This window comes from Carassius auratus, chromosome 50, assembly GCF_003368295.1.
Source record: "Carassius auratus strain Wakin chromosome 50, ASM336829v1, whole genome shotgun sequence".
Classification (NCBI taxonomy): domain Eukaryota; kingdom Metazoa; phylum Chordata; class Actinopteri; order Cypriniformes; family Cyprinidae; genus Carassius; species Carassius auratus.
The window spans coordinates 12,542,873-12,569,390 of NC_039292.1; the positions used below are offsets into that span (position 1 = coordinate 12,542,873).

Genomic DNA, 26,518 nt, shown 5'->3' on the forward strand with positions numbered 1-26,518 from the left:
TGTTTTAATAGTTCTAGAGAGTTTAGTCTCTTCATAAGTCAAGTTCCAAGTATTTCACAGCCGAAAAAAATGACACACTTCAGCTTTAAATTTAGGTTTCATTTAGGAGGTTGACACATATGCAGGGAGAAGAAACTCCTCTCTTCCTCTACCGCTGTCACACCCTGGTTTATCTATCTAGGACACTTCCGATTTACAGGAGCGTTTAGTCAAGGGCTGTGGTACCGTCTGACAGAGGCTTCTCTCATATGCTTCTCTCATTATCAGCAGTGAGCAGGCCTGCAACTCCAGCTCCTGAAGCTGAAATACACCTCAATCTGCTGAATATTATAAAAGACAGGAGCACCTAAAAATTGAGGTGAAAAAAACTCAAAAGCCAACTATTTGGGGATTATCTGGCTCTGACAAGTGGTACATTTACGTCAAGTGAACCAGACCCCTGATTTCATGTTTACTTAAATATCTTGTGTGGGAGCAACCAAAGAAATGGAGAAAAACAGCAAGGGTATCTGACCTGCCGTTGCTGATCTGTGGTGGAGAGTGTCTAAAGTGGTCCGAGGTCTCGGAGCGGTGGTCCGGAGAACGAGAGCGGCTGCTCCTCTTCCGCTCGTGGGATCGGTCAGAATGATCGGACGCCACAGAGTGAATGTCTGAAATATCTAACAAACAGAACAAATGATCACAGGTGTTATGTTAAAGTTATTGCTTTTGGAATATTGCATTCCCTAAACGATCCAAATTGAATAATATAAGAATACACTCAAAATAAAATTAAATAAATAAATTAAATTAAATAATAATAAAAAAATCACTAAATTCAATAAGTATTTTGTCTGGTTTCCCACTAACAACAAAAATCTAGTCTAAACATCCTTAAAACAAGACACATTTCTTTTAACTTTTTTTTATCTAATACGTTTTAGTAATACTGCTGTGTGCTTTGGTCATTATTAGTGAGATATATATATATATATATATATATATATATATATATATATATATATATATATATATATATATATATATTAGAGGTGGGCATAGATTAATTTTTTTAATCTAGATTAATCTCACTGTGATCTTGAAACTAATCTAGATTAATCTAGATTAAAATGGCTCATTCGAATTCTGCAGACGGCATTCAGAATATGTGTGTTACCCAAATAAAATTGACAAACAGTAAGTCTTTGAGAAGGGGTTTATCAAGCTAGATGGTGCATTAGAAATGTACATCTCCTGTTTCCAAAAATGCATCACAAACTGCTTGAAAAAACTTAACTAATCCCACATTGCACAAGCGGGGACCCGATGAAGGTTGTACCAGTGGGCCCTGTTTGAAATTGTCTAATTTGTATGTTCGTTTATTTTTATTTATTTGTGCTATTTACACAATGTTTAAGGTTTTTTCAAGTTTGTAGGTGTAAAGGTACAGAAACTAAATAATTAAATGTAAAAAAGCACTGGATAGTCTTCAGTGTAAAAATGAAATATACAATCAAACCTACATTTACACCTTCAACATTTCTCACGTTATTACAGTTTTGCTATATATATAAAAAAAATATATCTGGTGTCTGAATAATTTTTGGTTTGACTGTTAAAACTACAAAGTAGTCAAGAGCAGTGAGTGATTTTCATTTTCTTGGATTAACATTATGAATTGGGCTCTTTCACATCTTTTTGTTTGTTCAAACTGCGATTTGCATTTGTTCGTTCAGGAGCAGGAGGGACTTTGAGGAGAACTTCGCAGAAGAGAGCTCGGTTCAGTGTCCCTGTCCGTGATATGCGGCTCTCTCTCTCGTGCGCACCTAACGGCACGCGCTACTCTGTTCAGCTTTTCCGCGTCTTGTGTTTGGATGCTTTAATATTTAAATCGACAAGCGGTACGGCTTAAAAACATCTGAAAAAGATAAGCTTTCGTGACAATGTGCAGCAGTGGCCCGTCAACTGTCGTGAGCATCTTTTTAGGCTGGCCTCAGCCAGTCGGTTATATAAAATATCAAGGTGAAAGTCATCATAGCTTGATTAGTATAGACCCAGCTCCCAACCCAACTTTGAGAATAGATTAACGGCGATATTTTTTTTATCGCCCGATAAGAGTCAACGCCGATAACGGCCCACCACTAATATATATATATATATATATATATATATATATATATATATATATATATATATATATTAGGGGTGTAACGATACGCGTATTCGTATTGAACCGTTCGGTACGACGCTTTCGGTTCGGTACGCGGTACGCATTATGTATACCGAACGGTTCGTTGGAGTATTTAATTATATTTGAAAAAAAAAAAAAAAAAAAAGAGAGAGAGAGAAATATAATGATATGCGTTCAACAAGGTAGCCCAATAACCCAAACAACGTAACAGGCAACGCCCCTGACACTCCCGAAGAAGAAAAAAACACCATCTTATATGTTTATGTTAGGCTACTCAGCAGGCGCTCGCTCACTCAGTACGCGCTGAAGGCTCGTTGCAAAATAGCCAATGCGTTTAACAGACTAGAAATGAGAAGATCCTCCAATAACCAACAGGTCTGGTGTTTGGGTGCACTTTGGATTCCCTTTAAGCTATAATGGTGATGGCAAGAGAGTGGTTTCCTTTCCAAAGCGCTCGGGCAGAAGCGCTCATGAGGCGTCAATGACGTGCTCTCTCCATGAGACGCGGAAATTTCAGCGAAGGATAAATGGATTTGCAGCTCTAAAAATCGCTTGCAGTAGCTCTGCTACTAAATTTATTTCAAAATTGCAATCCATATACAACTATGATCAGCTGTTCCTTCATCTTGGCTGAGTTTTCAACGTTGTTACGGGAAAGGATGAAGCTGATTGGTTGGTTCTTGTCACATGACCCGCGGTGCGCTTGCGGCATTCTGAAAAGTTGAGATGTTTTTACATTTTGCTGTATCTAAAACGTATCGAACCGAACCGAACCGAACCGTGACATCAGTGTATCGTATCGAACCGAACCGTGAATTTTGTGAACCGTTACACCCCTAATATATATATATATATATATATATATATATATATATATATATATATATATATATATATATAGTTAATGTGGTTTATTAATAGTTTAGTTTTAATAATTTTAGTACTTTTATCATTTTATTTCAGTTAGTTGCCAAGCCAACATTTATCATTTTAATGATTTTTATAAGTTTCAGTTTTAGTTAACAGTAACAACACAACAAATAAAATAAAATACAAATAATTCTATTTTTTTAGTATTCAAATAATCAAATAATAGTCCAAATGAGTAGCTCAGTTTCGTTCCACTCTTGCCGCATAAGCATTATATCAAACTCTTATCATCATTTTATAGAGGAAAATTATGCCACGATAATTAGGGTTATCATTTTATTGCCCAGCTGTACTAGAAGGTATAACTCTCTCACCATCTCTGTCAGAGGCATTAGCTGAAGGTATGCTGTCATCCACGTCTGGGATATTGAGCAGGGTCGCCCTCTCGTCTCTCTGCACCACCATCTTCAGCTTGCCCTTTGACCTCTCGATCAGTTTCTTAGCATCGATCAGAGACAGATTCTCAGTCACCGTGCCATTAATCTAGATGAAGATTAAACGAAAAGATGTCAACAGCAACATACATCTCCATTCGTTCATAATTCATCACATCACTAAATACGTCGGTTCACACACGCTCATCACTTCACACACTCTCTTCTCTCCTTCCATCTGTTTCCCCTCCCCTAACAGGTGCTCATTTCTCTTACCTTGAGCACTACGTCTCCCTCCTGTATGTTTCCGTCTCGGGCTGCCAGGCTCTCGGGGGAAATGTCCTTAACGAAGATGTGGCTGGCCAGGCGAAGCCCGTATTCTGCTTACAGAGTAAACCGCAGAAACACATACACCATGTTAGTATAAGTTAGTTATGAAGATGCATTTTTTCTGATGGAAACCTGCATACAGCAAAATGTCACTGGGCTTAAACATCACACATCAACTGTGTTCTGACTGGACATAATTGTGTTGTGTCGTGCGACCACTGTCATTTTAGACTCAACAGCAGGAAACTGTTCACGTTGTGTTAAGGCCTGTTCAGACTAAGGTCAATGACTATAACTATAAAGTTTAAAAAAACATTTTTAATTCTGTGAGAATAGCTAAAGAGTCAGAGCACTAGTGAAAATGCTTTTAATTTGCACCTTTTTGTAATTATATATTTTATTCTAATCATTCAAATCAACTTTTTATTCAACTTTATATTTGGTCTCAGACTTGATTAATTTCTCTCATTTGAATTAAAAACATTATTATTAAATTAGAAGCATTTTTACTAGTGGTCTCAGACATTTAAAACCACAGTACATTCAAATTAATTTAATTAAAATATTTTAAATGTACTAATTTTATGGATCATGCTCTACTTACTAAAAAAAAAAGTCAGTTAATGATATAAAATATAATCTCATGTATTTATTGTTCAATGTATTAAGTTTTAAATGATCTAGAAACTGCATTAATTTAAAAGTACAAATTAAAAGCATTTTCACTAGTTGTCAAACTTAATTCATTTATTTTATTGTAATTTTTAAATGAACTTTTTCCTTAAAATATATAAATTATTTATCAAACTTATTTATATATTTTGTATTGAAGTGCGAAATAAAAGCATTTACAGATTTCTCAGTCTCAGACTTTTATTTATTGATATATGATTATGTTGTTTTGTGCAGCATTTTTTATTTTCACTGTGGGCAGACCAGCTGGAAACTTGTCATGTTAAGGCTGTTCACACCAAGGATGATAATTATAATGATAAAGTTGCACTAAAGCCATAAGACGTTCACCGATATGGATTTTTCATTGGCCGATGCCAATATTTAGAAATCAGGGCAGCCGATAGCCGATATATGATACAGATTTATTTTGTTGGTTCATATTTTTGGCTGATTTTCTTTTATTTTTCATTCATCTCATAAAAATGAGTTTGAGCAAATTACAATTGCAGGGTACAAGATAGTATGGCTATCACTTTTTGTGAAAACTTCATTTTCGATTTTTAAGACACAAGTGTTCATTGAATCGACTGTAAAATTGATTTTCCATATCTAAAAAAAAAAGACGTTTCCTTTTTCAACGTCAAATAACGGACGAACTTAAAGAGAGCACTGGAAACACACAAGTCTGTGTGCAATATTTCTTATTTATTGGTATGAAGTTTCGGAAAAATATATATGCAGAGGGGACGGAAAGAAATACATCAGAGCAGGCTTCAACCCGGCTGCATTTATGATTTAGGCAATTCAAAAATCTGCAAGATTATTTTAAATAATGATTCAATCCATTTCAAACAACTGTTCAAAAAATTAAACTTTAAATGGACTTGAGAACAGGTATAATTAAAGGCTAGTGCCATTACAAATTTATTGGACCAGAAAACAAATCGATCAACATTTTCGGGGTCCAGAGCAGAGCATTTTTTATTCACTATATGTCCAGCTGTTGAAAAGACGCGCTCCGACCGCACTGATATCCCAGGGAGACTCAGGTACAGCTGCGCAAGGTGGGGGTATTTCTGCCAATTTTCCATCACGAAAGCCGGTCGCTGTCAGCTTGCAATGGTCCTTTTCAGAATCTCCTGTAACTAGATGCGCGAATGAGGTGAATTCACGTCTACCGCACCGCGTGACCTCCAGAGGCCCTTAAAAGTGTCTTTACATTGACTTAACATTGAAATCATTCGCGCCAGACGCTCTATTCGCACCTTCTCAAAACAGTTCTGAAGCGTTTATGTTTACTGACAGAATTTCCTACAGACTGCAAATTAATTCTCTGCCAGCAGGAGGTGCTATTGGAGCAGAAATATAACAGTTTTCCCAGTAACGGCTGTAATGAAATAAGCACTGCTCACAAGCGCAACTTTATCAGGCATTACAGGAAAGAAGAAATTAAAATGAGATGGACGCTTTTCTGAAGACTATCGGTTTCTTTTCAAAGATGCATTTTATTCAACGAAATATAATCCTTTTGGAAAATCTATTTGTGGAGGTCAGTTCTGAAAATAGTCTCGAACCATCACAAATAACTCCATATATAGGAAACACACTGCTATAAGTCAAATAGCCATAGTGATAACAAATATAAAATTGTTTACACATATTACAAAGCCTGCTGCTCATAACTGCTTAAAGGGGGGGTGAAATGCTATTTCATGCATACTGAGTTTTTTACACTGTTAAAGAGTTGGATTCCCATGCTAAACATGGACAAAGTTTCAAAAATTAAGTTGTACGGTTGAAGGAGTATTTTTGTTCCCAAAATACTACTTCCGGTTTGTCACAAGTTTCGGAAAGTTTTTTTTGAGTATCGGTCTGTGTGACGTTAGATGGAGCGGAATTTCCTTATATGGGTCCTGAGGGCACTTCTGCCGGAAGAGCGCGCGCTCCCGTATAGCAGAGCAATGAGAGCACTACAGACTTCACTGATCAGAGCGAGAGCGTCGCGAAATGTCACAAAAGAAGTGTGTTTTTGGTTGCCAGGGCAAGACAACCCTGCACAGATTACCAAAAAAACAAAACAGCATTAAGGGACCAGTGGATGGAGTTTATTTTTACAGAGCATCAACGGAGTTGTGCAAGTGTTTGTGTTTGTTCCCTGCATTTCGAAGATGCTTGTTTTACAAACAAAGCCCAGTTTGACGCCGGATTTGCACATTGTTTATTTCTTAAGGATGATGCAGTCCCAACGAAAAAGGGTCACGATCGTGTGTTGGAACCGCAGGCGGTGAGTAAAACTGCTTCAAATATCTCTGTGTTGTTAACTTAGCTATCGGCGCGTAAGCACATCAAGTAAACAACATGCGATGTTGGCATCAAACTGCACTTTCCACATGTACAGCTTAAAAAAAAAAGACGACATAAAGTGGAACTTAGACATTTTCCTAATCCGCTAAGCAAATATATACAGTTTCAATACATACCACATAGAGACGTCGTTGCTGCTGCTGCTCTTGTTAAATTTCAGCCTCTGGATCTGATTCTGGATCATAAATATACGCTGAATCTGACTTAGCCATGGTTTGTTTTGAATGTTTTTTGCCTCACGGTAATGTCACAGCTTCCAAACGCTCTCAACGCAAAAGCCTACTGGCGCTCGTGATTCTTTAGCTCCGCCCACTCGCCACGCCTCAAGCCGGTCGTGTTTTTCCGGGAAAAATCGGTACAGACTATCTTTCTCTTATGAATATAATAAAACTAAAGACTTTTTGGAGTTATGAAGGATGCAGTACTACTCTATAGGTACTCAAGATTAACAGGAGATTAAAACGAGAATTTCACCCCCCCTTTAAGAGTGAGCTGGCCTCGAGCGATGACATAGTGGAGGATATTGTTATATTCAACATTGGATATCCCATGATAAGTTAACGTTCACGTTATAATCAGCCCAGAAGTTTCATCTGAATTGAACGGGTTTCTACTTTTCACATGCAAATGACTTGTTGCACATATGAATATGATAACTTTCCGGCATTTCAGGGGCTAAATATCATGTTATTGGGGTCGCTTTTATCTGCAGACAAAAAAATACCACGCCAACAATATAAAAGTAGCCGGACTTGGCAACACTGCCTCAAAGGGAGTTCAGCTTGCAGAAAAAATTGGCCGATGCGGATTAATAAAAAAAAAAAATCGGTCGATCAATCGGCTGGCTGATCAGTCAGTCGACCTCTAGAAGTCTTCATATACAGCAAATGACACTGAACGATATTGTTGGAAACACTCACAGAATGTTTTTTTTCAGCTGATGCACACTGATGCCAATTAAAATCCTCTGACTTTAAAGAGCTCAAGCCGTTAAAGCAGCAAGTGTTTTAACCGCAGCCCAAGTTTATAATAAACAGAACATTTATCATCGGTTGGTATTGTTAGTTACCATTCATGGTGTGAACGAGCCTTTAGTGATCTGAAACTGCCTGGCAACAACAGTGTTATAATTCGGAAGACAAGTGATTGGGCAACACCGGTCGGCAGGTTCGAAGCGGCCATCTTCACCTTGATTTTTGCGGGACTTAACGAGGGTGACTTTGGCTGGGCGTGGGGGGAGGTTGGAGGACACAGAGTGGTGGTCCGAGTGTGGGGACAGACTCCTCTCTCTGGAGCCACTGCGCTCTCGATCTCGGTCCCTCCTCCCGCCCAGCCGGTCACCCCTGCCACTCCTCCGGCCCGTGGCTCCGCCCCCGCTGTAGGCACTGGGCCCGCTCTGTGCCTCGTAGATCTCGTCTTCGTAGCTGTCGTCGTCCTCTTCATGCTCTGACACGGTCTCGCGTTCACCCGGGCGCCCCATGGGGACCTGCACCTTCTTCTTTCTCCTGATGGTCTGGAAAGAGGGAGGAGCAGACATGATTATTTGCAACAATCTCAATTTTTGGGCATATTTTTCATCTCTAATGTGTCTCTCATTCTCTTATGGATTTTAGTGCAATAAAAATAAAAGTTGATTATTTAATTTACACTTTCCTAATTTAACACAAATGTTTAAATCACTCAATTTTGAGATCAGCTTTGAAAATACTATTAATTTTTACTAATTTAAAGGGCCACTCCAGCCCAAAATGAAAATGTTGTCATTAATCTTTAACCCCATGTCGTTCCAAACCCGTAAAAGCTTTGTTCATCTTCACAATTTAAGATATTTTGGATGAAAACCAGGAGGTTTGTGACTGTCCCATAGACTGCCAAGTAACTAACACTGTCAAAGTCCACAAAAGTATGAAAGATGTCAGAATAGTCCATCTGCCATCAGTGGTTCAACCGTAACGTTATGGAGCGACAATACTTTTTGTAAGCGAACAAAACAAAAATGACTTTATTCCACAATTCCTTCATCAGACATCAGAGATTTTTCCCTCTAAGGATGATGAGGATGTGTCTTAATGCAAGAGGACACAGTAAAAAAAAAAAAAAAAAAAAAGGGGAAAACATACTATTTTTGCATTCTTTCCACTTTTCCGAAGTTGTTGCACTGCATATGCATGATCCACGTTATCCATGGAGACGGCGTTAACCTTCACCACTCTGTCGTTCTCCCTGCCGGGGCAAACAGAGCAGAAAGCAGTTAGCAGATGAGCCACTCCAACTGATCTCAACACAAGACGGAGCAGAGCCTGATCAGCAGCACTGTGCACTCATACAACAGGGTTCTTGATAAAAATAAATGATATAACTAAATAAAAATACAAAAGACTTTTTTTTTGCGTAATAAGAGCATTCTGGGAAATAAAGACTTTCACCATGGTCTATAAATGTCATATTTGTATTTGAAAATAAAATAAATATACAATGGGGTTAAAAGTTTTTTTTTTTTTTTTAATTTAGGAGAAAAATGAAAAGCAATGTTTCAATACAATTTAAATAAAATGCTTTTAATTGGAGTTTTTAAATTGAATACAAATGTTTTTGATGCAAATAAAATAATATTCTTTTAAAATGCTTTTAATTAGCACTTTTCTAAATTTAAAATACAATTTAAATAGAAATTTTGAAAGCACTAGTGAAAATTCTTTCATTTGCACTTTTTTAAATTTAATACAACTGTTTTCGACAAATAAATTAATATTGTGAGAGCACTAGTGAAAATTCTTTAAATTTTCTAATTTAACACAAATGTTTTTATACAAATAAGTTAAATAACCTTATGCATAATTTGAATTAAAAGTTATAAATTAAATTAATAATGAACTATTACTATTAAATTAGAGACTTGCCATTTCAAAGCATTTTCACTAGTACTCACTAATAGTTCATTAGCTAACAGTGTTTTTAACACTTACAAATAACTTAAAAATGAACAAGAATATTAATAATCAATTAATATTCTTGCTGGAAATAGCCTATTGTATTTTTAAGGGTAATTAATAAAAACTGTGTTTTAATCGAAACAGTCATGTTATTTAAAACATTTTTTCTCAAAATGCATCAAATTCAGGAATGAAACTGGAACTGAATTGGCATAGTCATGGTAAAGCGGGTTAGAGAGGAGTCTTACTGCAGCAGGCCCTCGGCTGGGCCTCCCTTCAACACATCAGATATGACGATGGACGTCTCCCCGCTCTGAAAGTGAGGGTTATCCCTCCCGCCTGAGATAGCGATACCGAAGCCGAACCCTGGAGCCTGCAAGAGACACAACGACATGTTCACAAACACACGAGGACAGCGGCAAAACATTCAAATCACACTGGAAGAGCTGGAGAGGGAGGGAATGGGACAGAGAGAATAACAAGATAAAGTTGGGAGATGTGGGAGGAGAAAAGAAGGAAGATAAATGAGGGGATGTGATGGGCAGAGATACAGAGAGGGCAGAGAAGGGCGAAGAGATAGAAAGATCCCATCACAGATATACAGAGAAAAAAACAATACAATAAACCTGCAAAAGCCAATTAAATTCTGCAACAGAACACCAATTTTAACAGAAAAGGGTTACATATAAAGTAAAAATATATAAATATATATATATTAGGGCAGTAATGGTACGTGTATTCGTGGCGGACCGTTTCGGTACAGAGCTTTCGGTACGGTGCACGTGTGTACCGAATGACTGAATGCAATATTTTGTAGCTTCTCAGCTTCGTGGCTTGTCTGTTTTTAATTCGGATCCCATGTTAACAGGTTAGGGCTTGCAGACATCTGCATGAGACGTGCGTAAAAAAAAAGGTGTTAACAAATTGTTAAAAAAAAGCTTATAGTAATAAACAACCTGCAGTTTAATGTTTGCATTTCTTTCCCTTACTGTACCGAAAATGAACTGAACCGTGACTTTAAAACCGAGGTACGTACCGAACCGTGATTTTGGCGTACCGTTACACCCCTAATATATATATATATATATATATATATATATATATATATATATATATATATATATTAGAGCTGAAACAACGAATCGATTTAATCGATTAAAATCGATTATTAAAATAGTTGTCAACTAATTTAGTAATCGATTCGTCGCTAAATAAATTTTATTTGCCATAAGCGGCTCATTTCGTGCATATTTCAAATCTGCGGTGACCAAAGTGTGGCAGTAATGAGCCACCGGAGGTTTTACTCAGCCAGTACAGCAGGTGAAGTAGCGAATAGCCAATAGCTGGCCTCGTTTTATGTCACGTGCTTCCCGAACAGCGTCTCTGCAGCATTCAGCGGGAAGTGGGAGTACTTTACTTTGAGCCTTCAAAATGAAGAGTAACCTGTAAACTCTGCACTACTGAACTGTTTAAGGGGCCGTTCACATATCGTGTCTTTTGCGTGCTCAAGTTCGTTATTTCCTATGTAGGCGCGCAGTATGCACTCTCATAATGGAAGCGACGCGGTCGCGACACGCACGCGGTGCGATGCGCCCGTTTTTCCAGGCGCGTCCACACCGCATCCATTTATCCTTTGCAGAAATTTCCGGGTCTTCATGGAGAGGGCACGTCATGGAGAGGGCACGTCATGGAGAGAGCACGTCATGGAGAGAGCACGTCATGGAGAGAGCACGTCATGGTTGCTTAGCAAAGGCAGACGCCTCAGGGGCGCTTGTGCCCGAGTGCTTTGGAAAGAAGGAGAAAGCGGCGCGACTAGCGTTTTCCACGCGTTTTTAGGTGCGATATGTGAACGGCCCCTAAGAATTTTATTTGTGCAGATTCTCCAGTACAAGGTTGTTTCCAAATGTTTAGTCATAAAACCTGATAACATTGCTTTTTAACAGTTAACATTTAAAGCTTTACAAACATGTTATGTGATCAGTTTGTCGTTTACCAGTTCATAATTCAGACTTGCAGCCTAATTATGACTGAATGAGAGAGGTAAATGTTTGAGTATATTTAAAATGCACTTCTTTTCTAAGTAGTCACTGCTCTTTTTCACACAGCAGGTTTTTTGTGTGTGTCCCAAATTTTTTTTTCTGGACAACCTTCTGATGGATTTTACTTTAAATTGTGAGTTCCATTCAGGTTTCATGCCATTGGCACTTTTTTTCGAAGGATTGTTTACAATTTCACAGCATAAGCTATAAAGCTTTTTCCCAGTAAATAATAAAATACAATGCACTGCAATTTTATTCTGTTTTATCCTTATACTTCGTGAAAATATGTTCTCAAAGATTCCTTAAGCTTTGTTTGGGATGTTAAACTACTTTAGGAGCTCTAAGGACTGCCATGGTGAAAACAATATTTGAAATCTCCTTGTGAATTTTGCTAGAGTATGGGTCAGTGTTTTGATTGCAGAAGAGTTCGACAAAGGATTACTAACATAATAAAACAACTCCAGGTATATTTTTGATGAGGATATGACAATGCAAAATGGTTAAAATCTCTTAATAATCTATGCTGAATGATAAAGACCCTTTATTAATAATTTACTTGGGGAAAAAATGGAAAAAAACTAAAATATAAGTACATAAACCGATTAATCGATTAATCGTAAAAATAATTGACAGATTAATCGATTATCAAAACAATCGTTAGTTGCAGCCCTAATATATATATATATATATAGTAACTTTCATTAGGGCGTAACCCAATAATGTAAAACTCAAAACATTTGCTTTGTTGTCCCATGAAAATTTCAAAATATCCAGACAATCTAAAATCTAAATTGATTTATAACTCTTTAGATTTTTCACAAGTGTATTTTTCTCTTGTTCCTGATTTTTACTACTTATGCATAAATACACTGTAAAATAGTTCCTGTTTTGAGGTATTTCCTATTGAACTAAGCTTGCACAGAATCGATTATTTTAGGCAAAGGTTATAGTTTACATCAAAGTTGCAACCATGACTTGTTACTTTGAGTTCTGATTTCATGAGGTCTTTAAAACAAGCAAAATATTCCATTAAATGGAACGCAATAAAACACATGCAATCTTAAATAACATCAAATATAAACAAGATATTCACTGACAAGTAAAACAAGACAATATCCTCTGAATGATTCACAAATCAACAGAGACGATTAAATGCTCACCCTGTGTAGAGATACGGTGTGCTGTTCCCATATTACGGTCTCATCCATTGCTGCACTCTGTATTGAGAGAAAGGAGAAAAAAAAGGTTAATACAGAAACACAAATCGTTAGATTACCATCAACAAGTTTAATTGGTTACATTCCCACACGGCCTAAAGGATGCAGATGCATTCATTAAAATCAAGCGGGACACACACACACACACACACAGATTCAGAAATGTCTTTGTAAGTGTCTCATCGCTTAACATCTGTAAAAGCATCCCTAGAGTGTAAATGATCTTCCTACACGTTATGTAACAGATAAGGAAACAACAAAGGTGTTGCATCCTCTAGCTAGGCTTGAGGAGAAGAAAGGACGGGGAAAGATGTCTCTGCTGACATCCAGCGAAGCTACCTGAGGTGCTCAAGCACTGATTTATTCATTTCTCCATATCTTCTGCAACGCAGTCACCTCACACAGTCAAGGCAACAACAGCAATAAGTTAAGGAATAAAAACAACCTTTCAGTGTTAATAAGCCATATTAACACACAAAGTTAAAATAAGACATAATAATAAAAATGTTCATGTCAACTGTAGCCAATTACTTAAAATGTTTACAAAAAAATACGAAGAATCTAGATAAAAACCAACTAAATAAACAAGGGAAAATTTTTACATTTATAAAAGACAAATATTTTATAATATTAATCTTATAATATTATATATATTAGTGCTTCGCAATGATTAAATTTTTTAATCGCGATTAATGCATGATTGTCTGCAATTCATCGCAATTAATCGCATTGTTATGCGTGTACGGTGCACTTTTTTCATTTAAAAGTACTGCTATATGAGCAAAAGTGCTTGCAATCTCTTTAAACAAATAAGGTGCTTTTTACAGCGGTATTCCTTTTACATAGTAGCAGTTAAAATATTTATTGTAAATCTTAACTTATAACATTAATGTAAATAAATTAAATATAAAATAAGCCATTTGTCACTGCCAGGACATTAACGTTTTTATAGAAATTATTTTATAGCTTGTTACAGAAAAACAAGTTCTGCTCAGAGTCCAGAGCCTCGATCATAACATTATAACCGGCATCTTCTGAGTCGAGACCTGCATGATCGCGGCATCCTATCGCTATCCACACCGGAGCATCTCTTCTGATACGCGTCAATATTTCTGAGCAGCAAAAGTTAACAAAATGATTCACCCCACCGTTCTGAGCAAGCACTTCTCTGCTCTCTTCACGTGCTATCAGACAACTTAATATTTCCATTTTATGAAGTCGTGATTATGAGCTCGTTGTATTCTTTTCTGTTAAAAATAACAGTGGACAGTGGTTTGTGAATGTTGATGCTTAGCCTAAATAATTTGATCGGGAGCATCCCCTACTGAGACTCATGATTTGTCTTTATGTGTATTCAGAGACAGTGAGCCATGGACTTTGATAATAATAATAATAAAAACGCGCTATGATAACAACACTGTATAAAATATTTACTATATAAACAATAATAAACAGTAATAAACAGCATTATTTAATTTATTAATAAATTACCATTAAAGTCTAATGGCTCAAATATGACACACAAGCACACACACACACACAAAAATTCTGAATATAATTTAAGTTTTTACAGTATTAAATGATCCCAAACACCAACAGGCCAGTTTTCAGCATGCAACAGTAAGGAGTGTCTGCAGATCCACAGATACAGTGGGCTACGACGAACAGGGGTTTTGGAGGTTTAAATGGCGAAGGTTTTTGTAATAAATAGAAACCGTGATGAGAAGTTGATGGCCTTCTGTGTGAAGCCCAAACGACTGGCTCCTGACCTCACGATGATAGAGGAAGGATGAATGATGTCTGTGTCTCATCTTCACGAGCTGAGAGATCAAGTCTCAGTCCATCTGTCCGGTGCCTTTGACCTCACAGGTAATAACTCAGGTCTCGTCCGCTTCACATCGGGCCTGACTCAAACCACACACATATTGTCTACAGAGCAGGATCATACACTTTGTGGTCTTTTGTTCACCATCCATATTTGTGGTCTGTTTCAGGACATGTTGAATATTTTGTTCCCTTCTGGCTGATCTGACCCTTCTCCCGTATCGCTCTCGTAATGTCAGCACATCAGCCAAACAAGCTCCGTCAGATGATTATAGTGTAATCAAACATGACTGACAGGCTAGGAATTAATATAAAACCCACAGCAAGAAATAATAGGAAGGGAAGGAGGGAGGAGAGAGAATCTGAGGGCAGTGCATCGTGGGAAATGTGCTGACCTAGGGGATCATTACTGCAAGCTCAACCCTTCACCTGTGCCCTGCATGCCAATGAGGAGCTGCTGGGATCGATCGGGTGCTATTAACATATCCTGCATCTCTACAAGGCTTGTTAAAACCACAGCTACTCTCAACGGCATGGTGCTGTACGATAACATAAGCTAGACAAAGCTATGCTAAAAAAAAAAGAATGACTTCAGTTTAAACTCAAACCAAAAGCCAGACTTATCCTTCAAAACGATCATAGTTGATAGATGAGGAAAGACGACTACAAGAGTCAGGAGTCAGGACATGACGTAAGCTAGAATCAAACCTGTGCCTTTGTGAGCACAACAGCTCCTTTCAGCCAACTGGGACATCCCTCAGACCGCTCAGGTTCAGTCAGTGACATTCAACAGGCTGAATCATAGAAATCTAGCGCACAAGAAACCAAACAGCACAGGGAGACGGTAATCCAGCGAGTTAAAGCCTCAAGAGCGACTGTAATACCACAAGAGAACGTCCTTGAAAGATGATTCACATGGACTGTTTATTTGCCTTCTCAAAGATGCATTACATACTCTGAGGCAGCCTTTTAAAGGGATAGTTCACCACAAATTGAAACTCGATCATAATTTCCTCAAAAGAAGGTATTCAAGAAACATCTTTGTTTCTTCTGTCCATACAAAGAAAGTCAATGTGGTCCAATATGGTTTTGAAACGTTTCAAAATATTTTCTTTAAAGTTCTGCAGAAGAAAGTTATTCATATGGATTAGGGTTACATGATAAATCACATGTGATAGCGAATGCGCCAAATCACTCACTCACGAGGATCTGTGGCGGTTAGGATGCTACCGTCTAAATAAGTAGGCAAAAACAGTGAGGTAGCTTACTAGGTTTTGATCAGAGCTTTGGATTTATCCTGTTAACCACAACATTACTCTTCCCTCAATTCCTCTTGCAGGTCTAGGCAAGCTGCCAGCCAGCTCCAGAATTGGAGGGTACGAAAAGAAACTACCGTATTTTCCGGACTATAAGTCACACTTTTTTTTTCATAGTTTGGCTGGTCCTGCGACTTATAGTCAGGTGCGACTAATTTATCAAAATTACTTTGACATGAACCGAGAGAAATGAACCAAGAGAAAACATTACCATCAACAGCCACGGGAGGGCGCTCTATGCTGCTCAGCGTTCCTGTAGTCTACACTGAAGACAGAGCGCCCTCTCGCGGCTGTAGACGGTAATGTTTGCTCTTGGTGCTTGATTCTAAATAAATGTGACTTATAGTCCAGTGCGACTTATACGTTTTTTTCCTCGTCATGACGTATTTTTGGACTGATGTGATTTATACTCAGATGCGACTTATAGTCCGAAAAATACGGTAAGAGGAATTACACAGCATCAAGAAAAGTATAAATGCTATGTTGTCTTAGCCCAGACAGCTTTAAAAATATTTAAGTTGTAAAGAAAATAAAAAGGCCAATATAATATAATATAATATAAACAGCCTATATGGGTGTACTCACACAAGGCACGGTTGCCATGAACCGGGCCCGAGTACGATTGTCCCCCCCTCCCCACTCCCCCTCTGGCCTGCACTCACATATAGGGTTTCAGCATTCGTGCCGGAGCACACTTACGTCATTATGGTGCGACGGTTTCGGGATAAACAGGAAGAGCGGCGCTCTATGAACACAATGGAGTGCATCGCTCTGTTTTCTTTGTGGATAATTTTGTGTTGTTTGGTCCACAGCCTGTTGTTAAACAGATGTGTCGCCCTAGTGGCACGAACATTTTCACGTAATCGTGCTGCTCGTATGAGGATGTTTGCAAGATACCAGCTGAAGTGCAGCAAGGACTTTGCAGTTTTTAGTTTTTTTATGCGTTTTGCACCTCTGCCGTAGACCAAAGTGACCCTTTCCCTGCCATGTTGGTTTTGGAGCGTCGCAAAACCGTGATGCAAAGCGTCCTTTTCCGTGCCCCGGCACGGTTAGCACTCACACTGCATGCAAACCGCGCCCGAGTCCAACTGAACCGTGCCCTGGCCCACCTCTTCCAAGCAGGCCAGGGCCGGCTAATCGAGCCGCGCCCGGGCACGATTCGGAGTACTCACACTAGTCAAACGAACCGCGCTTTGGGGGTCAAACGCACTCGGGCACGGTTCAAACTGGCAGTGGGAGTACAACCTATAATGACGTTTTAAACACAAAACATTGGCCACTGACAAGCAGAAACCCCACTTGAGGGCAAACACGATACGGTACTTCAGACAATCTTAAATACTCATAAACAAAAGTGTGCAAATGCAGGGTGACTGAAGCCTGAGTGGGAAAAGTTTGCACTCCAGAGAGCAAAAGGGGGTTGGGAGGATTTATGCCCATCTTAAGGCTGATCGGTGCTGTAAAATTCTGATGCAACATACCCTGCACCATTTCGTCAGAATTTATGGGTGGTTTACATCGGCCAACCAAAAAGCTAACAAAGGGACCACATGATTCCTGTTGACAGTACATTTTAGTTCACAGTTTCTTCTGCAGTTTCAGAAATTAAAAGCACTTTAGAGATTCACCGGTCATCTTTAAATGGCAGAACATGAGTGTGTAAAACCACTCCTGACTTCTACAGTTACATTCACGACTTTGTTTGGTTTAGTAAACAAACATGAACAACAAACTCTGACTGTGCATTCAAGTTCCACGACTAAGCATGACAACAGTGCTTTAGCTGAAAAAAAGGTCTGTTTTTCTTAGGCTAAAGGAGGCAAAATCTTAGTTTTTTTTTCTGATGAGGCATTTTGAGGTTGCATTTGTTCATGTAAAGATTTGTAGCACTGTAGCTTACTTGCACTAATTGGTCTTGATAGCAGGAAGGATGGAGTGAGAGAGAAAGAGAAGGTTCTCTCATTTTCGAATTGACTGGTGTGTCTCACACCAATCATGTGTCAATCAATCTTTTTCCAGTAACTTGCAAGTCTCCTGTAAAGAACAGTAAATGGTTGCCAAAATGTTGTCATTTGGTTGCTAAAATGTTCTGCATGTTTTTCCCCTACTGTAACACGGTTTTTAGGGTGTAATGGCTTTTTTCTAGATGGTAATGAATTTTGCTTGAATTGCATAAACTGAATTTGAATTGTGTGTTGAATCTCTTTTACAGAGCAATAAGTTATTGCTGACATGTCGGCATTTGGTTGCTGTGTTCTTTGTGTTTTTTTTTTCCTGTTGAGAAGTTGTTTTAGTATGTTTCTGTTTTCGTATGGTGCAATTAGCTTGTGATGGAAAGTTCCTCCAAAGGGACTGTCCTTGAAATTAGTGTAAAATAAGTTGCTCTGGATTAGGCAAAACATGATACATCAGAACAGGCTTCTTCTTTGAAATTCTCACTCCATTTCTCACCATGCTAAAAACAAATGCCAAGTATGTAATGAGCACAGATAACCTTCACTTATACTCCATGTACTATAAAAAATGAAATATGACAGAAATTTCAGGATGCCCATAGGCAGCAATCTAACGCCTCATGTCATGTGTGTCATAAAAGGATTCCTTCATGATGGGAATGACTGTAACGACCGTCCTGATGCTGCTGTAGAAACATAAGAGCCCAGTGGGCTCCAGATTCATTTTGACATATTTCCTCAATCAAGAGATTCCCACGCTAGAAATAAAACTTCATTGCATCAATTAATCAACCTGCTCAAATAGAGAATTGCTCATCTGAGGAAAGTCGTGATGACAAGGATATGAAACAAGTCATTTGCTGAAGACGAGACCACTTTGAACGGCTTTTGGGATATTTTAGAAACACTATTATTACCATATAACCAAAGTATTAGCTTGTGATGGACAAACCAACAACTTAGTCTCTCTAGTGTAAAAATCAGGGTTGAGAAACACTCAAGTGAACTGGTTCCCTTTTAATTCACAATTTGCAATTACAAATACAGCAAATATCAAAATCATCGACTTAAAAAGTGCTGTTTAATTGGTACTTCTCCAGTGATGCGTTTTGACCAAGTTGGCTGCACACATCCTGAAAAGTGAAGCCGAAACACCATCCAAATTTGCGATTGGGCCTGCAGGAGTTTGGACGGGACTTTGATACCGCAGCTCCACCTCATAATCAATACTGCGCATATTAAAAATAATGGCAGAGAAGTAATATGTCCAATTATTTCTAGCCGAAATACCAAGAGGCAACCTGTTGCTGAAGAGCTTACTATTAATAATTCAATACAATTTATTACCTAAGAGCACACCACAAATAGCATTAAGAGATCAATTTCCAAATACCCAAATTTAGCCTTATTACAGAAACATTATTTTCAAGTAAATGAAAATTTGTTGCATAGTCACTATTTAGAATTTTAATTGAATTGGTTACACCCCAAAGATACTTTAATTGGAATTCGATTGAGCAGAAGAGGAATTTCTGATCTGGATGTCTAGTAACGGACAAGTTGTATGTTTGAAACCAACATGGGTTTTTTTCAAAGAGGACAGTGTGCCTATAATAATTGTAGTGTAAATCATACTGGATAAATGCACACAGTTTGTACATATTTAAATGCGTCGTCTGAAGGAGAGTTTTCACATTCACCTACACCTCGGTCAATCAAATCTACATAATGCAGTAAGAATACTGGCTTGACTGGCAGCCAATGTCCTATACCGTCAGAGGTCTGGAGGCATGGGCAGCCATGGACCCTCTCACAGATGGATCGGACAGCTGAACACGGTCATAACGAGTGGTAAGGGCCAAACTATTCCAACATGAATCGATCAAAGTCATTTTAATTAATGATACAGAACCTGTTTCGAGTGGATGAAAGGGGTTACCAATTCTCACAGAGCCGGAAAAAGTCAATTCTAGGAAGATGCACAGATGGTGTACGTGTCTGTGGTTTTTATGTAACAACTATATGGGGGTGATCTGACAAATCTTGGATCTGGGATAATTGGCTTGCAAACGGCATAAGTTCAAACTTGGCCTTCAAATAGTCAAGACATTAGAATCTTTCAGAGATAACACCCAAACCTGAAACACCCTGTTAAAACTGAAAAATATATCCATATCATTAGGGAGGAAAGGTGACAAAGTTGTGCGAGTGATTCTTTGCTTACCACCAAGTCGCCTCTTTGTAATGCGAGAGTGAGGCATTGCGAATAGTAGGTGTCGAGCTCTTCCTAACTGCTAACAGTCATTACCATGCTGGTGTGAACTCAGAGCCAGGAATTCAGCTTTTTTTTTTCAATCTGGATATGCAGCACATTATCTCTTCACCACAGGAGAGGGGAATCAAGAGAGCGAAAAGGAAGAAACAAGAGGGAGGACCTAAAAATAGCTCTCGACGTCGCCATCGGGTTCAGATGCAGGGAAGCAGCAGGGCCATGATGCGGACGAGATGAAGATGATGTTCAGGGGAGACGGTAGGAGACACGCAGCTGGATTAGGCTAATTCACGCTGTAGACAAGTGCTATTAAACAATCTCTGTGAAGCTGTGCAAGTGCAGGTCTGAGATAATATGGAGCTAATCCAAAAATGAATACAGCGGTACCAAATTAGATACTATGTTGGCCACTGAAAAAGAGGAGCAAGTTGTGGAGAAATGACCTAGTTTTCTGTCAGTGTTACAAGGAGAAAACTGTTCATGATAGTAGAAAAGTAGGGATGCACAATACTCTAGAATCATATCGGTATCATCTGAAATCAGTATTTTTTTTTATAATTATTTGTCAAGACTGGCTCATTTCCACCTATTATTGTGGAATTATATTTGACTGTTTGCCAGTACTAGGGATAGCACTAGATAATGGGGAAAAAAAAGTAGTTTGACTGCTTTTTTTTTTAAACTATTCATTAAAAAACAAACGGGCACATTTTTGTAAAATCTTTGAATTTGCTCTAATCCACCAAGAGTGGCACAAATAATGGGCAAAAATATGCAGAAAAAAAATATAGGAACTGAAATTACCACAGTAGACCCTCATAACTACCTGTCAAGGTCAATATGTCTCAAATTATCAGAAAAAAATCACTTTTTCATGGCTTGGAAGTAGAGGTCGACCGATATATCGCTCGGCCGATATATCGGGCCGATATTTGTCAATTTTTAATATATCGGCATCGGCCGATATCCGTGTTTAGTGGCGCCGATTTAAAGTCAGGCACGTCGGCGGACAGCCCCGTGTTATTGGCGCGGTGGAAAGTGCTGCTGCAGCCACTGCATGTGAAGCTTTTGGAAGATTCAACAACAGACCTGCGAGATAAAGGTAGTCAAAGAATTTCACTCTGTAAATGGTGTGGAGAAGTTGGCAGCTCTTACAAACACTGCAGCGTGATTGAGGGCTCCGTTACTCCGCCCCGCTCACAGACAGCACCGTGCTCTGAGAGACAGACGTCCTGGAGCTGCCCCAGAACGGTGAATCACATGTGTTCGGAAGCATGGTTTGATGCAGACAATAACCAGTTTTCCATCCAACTCATTTGTATTTAGGGATGTCAATATTTGATAATTTCCATGATCGATCGTCGTTTAAATTAACGGTCAAGCAATAACCTTAATGCTACAAAATGCGTCTGCAGCGGTATTATTATGTGCAAAAGCCACTTGGAAAAAAGCTTTCTCACCTGAATTAAAGGGGTTTTAGTATTAATAAAATGCTAGTAGCAGGACTGTAAAATGAATAAATGTGATTATGATCGTTTGATAAAATGAAGAGAGCGCGCCATACGTTTGAGATCATTTTACTTTGCTGAATGTTTTCTGTCAAGGAGACCGCTGAATGCGCCTCTTTAAATGGTTTCGTGGTGCTCGTTGTTGTATTTTGAAACGCAACTGCAATGTTTTCAAATGACACTATAGTAGTGGTGCAACGGATCATCGTTGATCCGTTATCCGTTCAGATCAATATCTTCAGTTCGGCACACACGTGACCCGCGGATTGATTTATGAAAAAAAAAAAAAAAAAAAAAAAAAGTTGCGCATGTTCAGTCCACACTCAGTGATAATGCCAAGCGGAGGAGCTTGAACGCCCCGCGCATGATGAAGGAAAGAGGTTAGAGTGAAAAGATTGTACCAGATCTTTATGAACAGGAGAAGAAAAAAGTTGTGGATGAGCTATCCCGAGCATCCTCTGTTGCGCTCACGACAGACGGATGGACGTCCAGGGGTACGGAGAGCTCTGTGATGATAACTGCTCACTTCATCACAGCAGACTGGGAAATGAGAAGTCCTTATTATTATGTTAAAAAGAAGATATTATGCCATGTGCACTAAGTCCATACGAGGACGAGCGAGCGCGGGTTTGACTAGATGTATTTGGAGGTTATTGCTCACGTCTTGTTCTGCACATATCCAAATGTTTCCATATTCGCAATGTATCTGAATGTTACACTATAATATTTTTTTTAATGTAAACTAGACGGAAAAAATCATCCTCTTCACATGAGCAAAAACGTCCTTTGCATAACAGCAGAGAGGACCGGTATAGGGTGTATTTAAACTGACCAGTGTAACTTTTTAAATGTTTGGTTGACTCTACTTTATTTTAATAATGAACAAACTGCGATGTAAGTTCGAAATTAGAATGCACTTTAGATGTTCTGTGTCATTTATACCAAACACAGATGTTGCTGGTTGCTAGTGTCTTTGCAGCACCACTGTTTTTTTTTTTTTTTTTTTATTTTTCAGTTTAATTGATTTTTATTTCTAAAATTGTATTGATTTAAATGTATATTTAAGTTTACATTTATGTTCCAACAAACTTGAAAAATTCTACTTGATACATGTAAATGCTCTAAAACTTTTATGTAAATGATTGACACACATATATATTAGGGGTGTAACGGTTCACAAAATTCACGGTTCGGTTCGATACGATACACTGATGTCACGGTTCGGTTCGGTTCGGTTCGATACGTTTTAGATACAGCAAAATGTAAAAACATCTCAACTTTTCAGAATGCCGCAAGCGCACCGCGGGTCATGTGACAAGAACTAACCAATCAGCTTCATCCTTTCCCGTAACAACGTTGAGAGCTCAGCCAAGATGAAGGAACAGCTGATCATAGTTGTATATGGATTGCAATTTTGAAATAAATTCAGTAGCAGAGCTACTGCAAGCGATTTTTAGAGCTGCAAATCCATTTATCCTTCGCTGAAATTTCCGCGTCTCATGGAGAGAGCACGTCATTGTTGCTTAGCAAAGACAGACGCCTCATGAGCGCTTCTGCCCGAGCGCTTTGGAAAGGAGGAGATAGACGCGCTTAGCGTTTTAGCTATAGTGTCTAAATGCTGCAGGGATAGTTTGCTGCGTGCATGTTTCTCCTTTTTTTCGTCTTTTCCCAGATAGTACTGACGCATATATCCCAGATATTCCCGCTGGGTTTTTTTTTTTGTTTTTTTTTTGTAATCCCGCTGGTGTACCCTGTCATGTTGCAGATGCGACATACCGTTGTTTTTTTATCCACCATCTTGCCATCACCATTATAGCTTAAAGGGAATCCAAAGTGCACCCAAACACCAGACCTGTTGGTTATTGGAGGATCTTCTCATTTCTAGTCTGTTAAACGCATTGGCTATTTTGCAACGAGCCTTCAGCGCGTACTGAGTGAGCGAGCGCCTGCTGAGTAGCCTAACATAAACATATAAGATGGTGTTTTTTTCTTCTTCGGGAGTGTCAGGGGCGTTGCCTGTTACGTTGTTTGGGTTATTGGGCTACCTTGTTGAACGCATATCATTATATTTCTTTCTCTCTCTTTTTTTTTTTTTTTTTCAAATATAATTAATTACTCCAACGAACCGTTCGGTATACATAATGCGTACCGCGTACCGAACCGAAAGCGTCGTACCGAACGGTTCAATACGAATACGCGTATCGTTACACCCCTAATATATATATATATATATATATATATATATATATATATATATTACCTGTTTTATATATTTAATACTTGGTCAGTTTATTAATTTTAGTGCACTAAATTAAGATGAATGAAGAGATGGTTCAAGTCAGTGCTCAATAAATTATGATAGGTTTAGAAAAAATGTGTTGTGCATCCACTTATTATTAGTGAGACATTTTAGCATGCAAATCAAGGGGAAAACTCCAAGATATCGGCCCTAAAAATCGGCAGCACATATCGGCCATCGGCTGACCCTGACCTCTAAACATCGGCATCGGCATCGGCTATAGAAAAACCCATATCGGTCGATCTCTACTTGGAAGAGTTAGCTCAGGTTGTAAAATGCTGAGTGGGACAACTCCACAAAAACAGTTTATATGAACTAAAACTGCAATTAAGGGGTTAAATGTTAGGTGAGCTAGACAGAGCAGTAGCTGCATTGGACAGAACAAACAAACGCACTCAGAGAACATTGCGTTTGTGGCCTAGAACCCAAAAGATGATGAGGAGGGTGGAAAAACACCCAGATGTCTCTCTTAAACACATACACAAACAACCTTCGGATCTGGCATCTGATCGCAACACGTAGGAGCTGATGACTTCAGAAATAGAGAAAGATGTTTCTTAAAGTGCTGACGATGAATAAAAGCTCCAATCCAGAAGGAGCAGGAAAGCTCACAGCAAGGGGAGGTGGTTCCCAGAGGACGTAGAGACAACCTGCACATACGCACCTCGGCAGTGTCACTGCGGATTTACGGCGCTAAAGACACGCCAAACACTGCACCTAATGAAAACTAACATTTAGCTTGAGCCCACCATCAATATGCGCAACTGTTGGAGCACTTGTTGTACTCCTCCAAAGTATTAAGAAACTAAAACACACCAATGTTCGAAATATTGAATGTTTTGCATTCAGCATTTCAGGTTCAACTTTAATGCAAGTCACATGCTTAAGATAGCAATCCAACGTTACCACAATAAATTACAACAAGAACTGGGCAAAGCATTACTTACAGCCGTTAGATCATCTCAGATGAACCAGAAGCATATCTGTAGCTTTCTTCGGTCACATGCATGGTCCAAAACCAGGGTCCTGCAGACCCATGTGCACTCCAGCAAGCCTCCAGCCCTCATACTGAACCAGGATGATCACAGCGAGATCCCCGATTCAGTCGGCACGAGGCGGGGGAGGGAGGAAGATGTGCAGCGAGAGGGGGGAAGGGAGGGAGAGAGAGGTACAGACAAAAAGAGACTCCCAACCCTGCCCCGATGTATCAAGCGATGACCAGCCGAGAACAGCAAGTTACTGTTCAATCACTTTGGAAAAGAGATGAGGCGCATCCACAGACCGCATCGATTTGCTGAGCAGCTCAGGCGCTTTTAAAAAGTTGCATGGATTTGTTTGAATCCTCTTTTTTTTTTGCCAACCTCTTCAGACAGAACATCCAACGCTGAATTAAATCCCCTCCGCCGGGCAGCGTTCGATTAAGTGTGAGTGTGTGTAGTGAGCTGCAGCAGTGCTTCACTGTAGAACTGCTCTGCTCAGTAAAAGCACAGGTCCATCTGCAGTAGAAAGTGCTGTGTCTGTGTTAACCATTTCAGTGCCGCGGGGGCAACACTACAAAATCCCTCTAGTACTTAACCGGCTATGAACCTGCAGGTAAATGCCAATGCTAAAGCAGAGCAGGGGGACATTATGTAATCGTTTTTTTCTCAATTATAGTTGTTGATGCATTCGGTCAATCATAACCAAAGTTATATCATATATCGCTTTACTGTTTGTCATTATTTCAGTAAACTGAATGGATAGTACAGCTAATGATCTCATTATAATATGACAGACTTGCTCCGCACATGTTGCATTTAGCTGTATTTTCCTTTCAAAGTGATTCCAATAATATTTTAAGCCATTAAAAACCATCATGGCAAAAAAGTATCACTGCAGGATAATTATTCATCAGCGTTAAGATATCGGACTAATTTTCTTATAGGTTCGAATAACAATAACAGAAAAATGGACATTTATCGGCTGATACGGATATGGTAGCCAATATATTGTGCATCTGATGTTTGAAATCTATATTAAACAGTGTAGCTGTTTTTGGGGTGGTATTTTTGTTAAAACCATAGGCAAAAGAATGTTTTGCAAAAAGATAAATATGTCCGACATCTAAATGTTTGACCTCATTCTTTTATACCTTATTGGAATCGAAACTTGGAATTGTTAAATAAAGGAACCAATAAGGGAACTGGATTCGGAATCACACAAATTCGAATGATTCTCAACCCTACTGACAATTCAGTCTATCGCATGGAAACTGAGGCCATATTTATGGTTATGTTAGTAAGAACTGATCCCAAAGCAGCATGTAAGACTGA

The 26,518-nt window shown here is 38.8% G+C and overlaps 1 protein-coding gene across 6 annotated transcripts in view; it reads right to left on the bottom strand.

Annotated features, from left to right (window-relative positions):
* Positions 1-26,518, bottom strand: part of LOC113067044 (tight junction protein ZO-1-like) — a 108,752-nt gene that overhangs the window by 25,063 nt on the left and 57,171 nt on the right. For 4 of the 6 annotated variants that reach the window (XM_026239257.1, XM_026239256.1, XM_026239258.1 and 1 more), the window contains 7 exons: positions 12,976-13,032; positions 10,025-10,149; positions 8,964-9,066; positions 8,032-8,356; positions 3,751-3,857; positions 3,415-3,583; positions 515-659 (listed from right to left, as the gene is read on the bottom strand). In XM_026239257.1, coding sequence (XP_026095042.1) covers positions 515-659; positions 3,415-3,583; positions 3,751-3,857; positions 8,032-8,356; positions 8,964-9,066; positions 10,025-10,149; positions 12,976-13,032 — 1,031 coding nt within the window. Of the gene's footprint in view, positions 1-514; positions 660-3,414; positions 3,584-3,750; positions 3,858-8,031; positions 8,357-8,963; positions 9,067-10,024; positions 10,150-12,975; positions 13,033-25,153; positions 25,304-26,518 lie in introns of those variants that run through there. The other 2 variants (XM_026239260.1, XM_026239261.1) reach the window with 2 other exon arrangements.